Below are 4373 nucleotides of genomic sequence, written 5' to 3'. Positions count from 1 at the left end.
GATTTGGTTCTGTCCCCAAGGCCAGGCCCTGGTCTGAGTCCATGTACTTCCCAGTCCCCATGGAGCCATGCGACGAGTGGTCCTGGCTCTGGGGAGGCTCTCACAAACACACAATCCTGTCCTTTCTCTCTGCTCTCTGAGAGAGTGTATATGGGGTGTCTTGGCTTAGAGGTCAGGGGTCAAAACAACAACCCTTGGCCCCTGAGATGTTCTCTCTCCCAGAGGTTTGTGCTTTTCTGTGGTAGGTGGTGGTGGGCAGGCCAGTCTCTGACATTGCCAAGTGTCACTGTTCCTCCAAGGCCTGAGGTCTACCCGGGGTCTCCATGGGCTTCTCTCAGGCTCCACAGTCACTTGAAGGAGGCTCTGGGCCAGGAAGCAGGGGGCCAGGTTACAGTTTAGAAAATGGAAGAACCTCAGGGACTGGAAAGTCATCTGGAACCAGAACACGGAGGGGCCTGGAGGCCACATCAGCGTGTGCTCTCTCATGGGCTGATCCTTGGGAGGGGCATCCTTGGGGCCTGCTCTGGGCCTGGGCCCAAGCCTAGGGCATACAGGTGCAGGCTCTGGGCCCACAGAGCCTTCTCAGTGCCCCTCTTCGACCCCCGTTCTGGGAGGGCTGCGGCAGGGGAGGGCTGCCCGCCCTGAGCTGTGGTTCCAGGTGAGGAACTGTCTGAGGGCATGGGCTCCCAGCTGACAACGTGTGTGGGACGGACAGGGTAAGAGGCAGACTGGGGAGGGAGGGCCCCGACGGGGGGTGGCCTTCAGTTGTTCTCAAAGAGAGACAGGAGGTCATCATTACTATTGCTCGGTAGGTCGGGGGGGTCCAGGTATGAGAGGAGCTCATCAGGATTGGTGAGTTCTGGAAGGAGCTGGAAAAGAAGAAGTATAGAAGTCCAGATAAGGGGTCCACCAAGAGGCCACTAGGGTGAGGGATACAGGGGCACCCCCCAGACCTGTTTGCTTCCCCGTCACCTGCCTCCCCGCATCTTAGCCCAAAGAGAAAAAACGATGCTGGGTCTGGGCCTGCTGCCACTCCCAAACACATCGGGCTGCTGTGCCTCATCTGGGGCACGTCCAGGCTCGTGTGAAGTCTGGGGAGAGGGGTTCTCCACCACCCGCTGACGTCTGAGCTGGCTTGACCCTTCTCTGGCAAGGACTTCAGCTCCACAGCCAGGAAGACCCTATGGTGTGTTACGTGGGCCTCCCTATAAAACCACGTGGCCTCCCACGTAAGCATGAGGAGGCAGGCTGGGGGGAAGGCTGGAGTTCCCACTGCCCTCTGCATCTGTGCTTTCTCCTAAGAGCTGGCCACTCCCTGGCAAGCCTGTCATTGGCCAGCAGCACTCTCCTGCCCTGTGTCCCCTAGCAAAGGCTATCAACTGTCCCCACCCTCTACTGTGACCCTCCTGGAGTCCTTGCCACAGAGGGAAGCTTTGTGAGACTGAACACATCCCCACTGGCTGGGTCTGGGGACTTGGCAAGAATCCAAGGCAAATGCCTGCTGAGGAGATCCTAGCTGGCCCAGGGCTTGCTGATGCTGTAGGCTGCGGGGGACAGAGCAGGGCTGGAGGCAGAGGACACGAGCAGCTCAGGAGAAGACAGGCCTCCCCTGGGCGCGGGTGTGAATGGAGGGCAGGAGCTCTGTCCCATCCCGGCCAGCCCTGCCTGCACCTACCCCAGCCGTTCAGTGTGCCCCCACCACTCTCCAGACGCCTGGGCCTCGGCTGCCCAGGCTGTGACTGAGGCCATTCCTACTGTTCCCCCCTGTCATCCCACACATGGGACTCTCGGAGTGAGTGATGGAGCAAGCGGAAGCAGGGCATGGACAAAACGTGGACGAGAAACTGGAGACAGACAAAGACCAGCAAGACAGACAGAGGGGCCCTGTCACTGCAGCCCCTCCCTGCCTAGGGTCAGAATGTGGCAGACACAAGTAGCAAGCTCAACATGGGAGGGAGGGTGACAGGGAGCAGGTGAGAAGGGGGGCAGGGACCCTCCTGTGCTGCCTCCAAAATCCTGGCCCCGAGGGGCCCTGCAACGGCCTTGGGTAGAGGGTGGGACAGGGCTGTGGACGAGGAGACTGGGAGCAGGGGCTGGCGGGAGGGGACGGGACCTTTAGTGATACTTCCCCATCATGGGGCCTCCTGGTTCTGGAGCCAGGGGAGACTGGCCAGGGGCCCCACCACCACCCTCCCACCTGTTCCACCCTGGGCCTGAGCCCTCGACACCCACCCCTTCTCTTGGGCAGGTCCCGCGCCAGGCCTAGCCCCAGGCCAAGGCCAGTGGAGACCCCAACTTACATCCAGCGAAGGCTCCGGCATGTCGGACGCTCCCTGCGCTCCGGCCTGACCCTCTAAGGCTGAGGAGGGGTTAAAGGTCAGGTCGCTGTGTGGATGGTTGCTGGGGGCGGCCTGTGGCGGCTGCCGGGGAGGCTGGGAAGGAGGAGGAGGAGGAGCCCCACTGTGATGTAATGGAGGCCCTGACTGGCTGCTGGGGTGTGGTACGTGCAAACCTTGTTGTATGGAGGGATGGGGCTGGTCAGAACTGCCAGCGTGGGGCATCTGTGGAGGAGGAGAGAGCAGGAGAGAGAGAGGTGAGGTGACGGGCACGGCGACGAGATGCCTGAAGAAATGAAAACCAAACAAAACCAGGGAAGTAACAAACCCCCAAAACAAAGCCACCCCTTCACAAAGCTGGATGTTTCTGGGGCAGAAAAACAATCAAATGTCTGTCCTCCCTCGAAACCACCAGGCAGGGAGGCTGCGGAGCGGAAGGCAGGCGAAGGGGCCGCTCGGGCCACATGGGGCCAGGAGGGAGGCGGACGGGGCTCTGAGACACGCAGACTCTGGGCCCAGGCCCTCCGAAGCCCCTCCGCCTCCCCACTCTGGACACCGTCACAACGAACAACAGCGAGGGCAGAATGGAGAAGCAAAATGGGCATGTTTCTGGGGGGAGGGCGGGCGAGAGGGTGCTGCCAGTAGCGTGGTGCAGGGCCCGGGAGGGCCGGGCAGCAGACAGCAGACACGGACAGACAGCATGGGCAGCCATGCAGCTCAGGCCTGGGTCTGTGCCCAAGCAGGCCCTGGAGAGGGGACAAGGCCAGCGTGAAGGGACCCTCTGAGAGCCCGGGTGCATTGGCAGATGGGTTTCCACCCAGGATGGGACCTGGCTGACGTCAAGGGAGCAGATCAGGGTGGGCCTGGGTGGCCAAAGTGGATCAGCACAGGGTGCTGAGTCTGGCAGGCATCTCCAGGCCTCCTAGGACTCCACGTGACACCCAAGTGGGACATTTACAAGGGCAGGGCAGGTAGTGCTCCTCTAACAAACTAGGTACTCACACCTTTCAGTGTACATCGAATACTGGGTGTCCAAGAGTGGGTGAGTGGGTGAGATTACAACATTCCCCTCACTTACGTCTGCTGCCCCAAGCGAGTTCTTTCAGAGGTCTGGAGAGTCCTCTGAAGCCCAGTCCAAGCCCTCTTCCTGACCCTGAGCATCTCCGACAGCCTCCCTTCCCCAAGTTCCATTATACTCCGCTGGGAGTAGGGGCTCCCTGCCCACTAGGCTGCATGGCTGGAATAGGCAGCCAGTGCCCAAGTGTTTCTGGGGCCGCTCACCCATGCCTGCCTTCTGGGCCACACGGACAGCACAGACAGATTCCCTTTGTGAGCTTGGAAGCAGCAGCCACTCCAGCCCTGGTGTTCCCCAGACCCCAGTTCTTCTTCCTGTTTCTCCTAAAAGCTGCTGCTCTCAGGCCTTGCTGTGGGCTGGCCTCTGCCCATGGTCTGGATGGCCCCTTCTTGGGGTGCAAGGCCCGACTGCAATAAGGCCCCAAATACTGTACAGTGTTTTTCCAGCTCAAGCTCTGAGAATGACTGTGGGGCCTGGGACCCTGGGGGAGTCCAGTGTTGGACACATACAAGGGAGAGGCTAGAAAACGGGTCACCATGGTTGGGACTGAGCGGTTAGCTTGTGGCTCCTGCCCATGCCTGTTGATATCCAGCCCACCCGTGTAGATGCCCACCGTGCCCATCCTGGGGGGCAAGGAGGAGTTCCCCACTTCTGTGTGCAGTTCTGCTCAGGACAGGCAGTCCTGGAGAGGCAGGTGCTCTCTGAGCCCTGCAGATACACCTGGCAACCTACCACCAGGGCGCCGCTGGGCAGGGGTGGTGGAAGTTTACCTGGGATGGCACTGCCCCACCCTGCACAGCTGTCCTGGGTCCAGTTGCCCTCTGAGGGCTTAGGAACGGGGAAGGACAGAGTGCATTGAGGGCGTGCCCTGGAAACTCTGCAGTCAGGTCGGGGGGGAAGGTCCCTCTATACACCTGGGTGACAAGGCTGACAGAAGGCAGGAGGAAGCCCAGATGGTGAGA

At 60.8% G+C, this 4373-nt stretch overlaps 1 protein-coding gene across 1 annotated transcript in view; it reads right to left on the bottom strand.

Annotated features, from left to right (window-relative positions):
- Window positions 1-103: 103 nt before the first annotated feature.
- The window catches only part of ZMIZ1 (zinc finger MIZ-type containing 1), a 208884-nt gene continuing 204614 nt past the window's right edge, over window positions 104-4373 (bottom strand). The window contains 2 exon segments of the mRNA XM_006154898.3: window positions 104-869; window positions 2301-2561. Coding sequence (XP_006154960.1) covers window positions 762-869; window positions 2301-2561 — 369 coding nt within the window. The 3' untranslated portion in view covers window positions 104-761.

The sequence above is a fragment of the Tupaia chinensis genome, unplaced genomic scaffold (genome assembly GCF_000334495.1).
Source record: "Tupaia chinensis unplaced genomic scaffold, TupChi_1.0 Scaffold000424_1, whole genome shotgun sequence".
Classification (NCBI taxonomy): Eukaryota; Metazoa; Chordata; class Mammalia; order Scandentia; family Tupaiidae; genus Tupaia; species Tupaia belangeri.
Note: the sequence above shows the minus strand (reverse complement) of the source record. Positions and strands in the feature narration are given on the sequence as shown.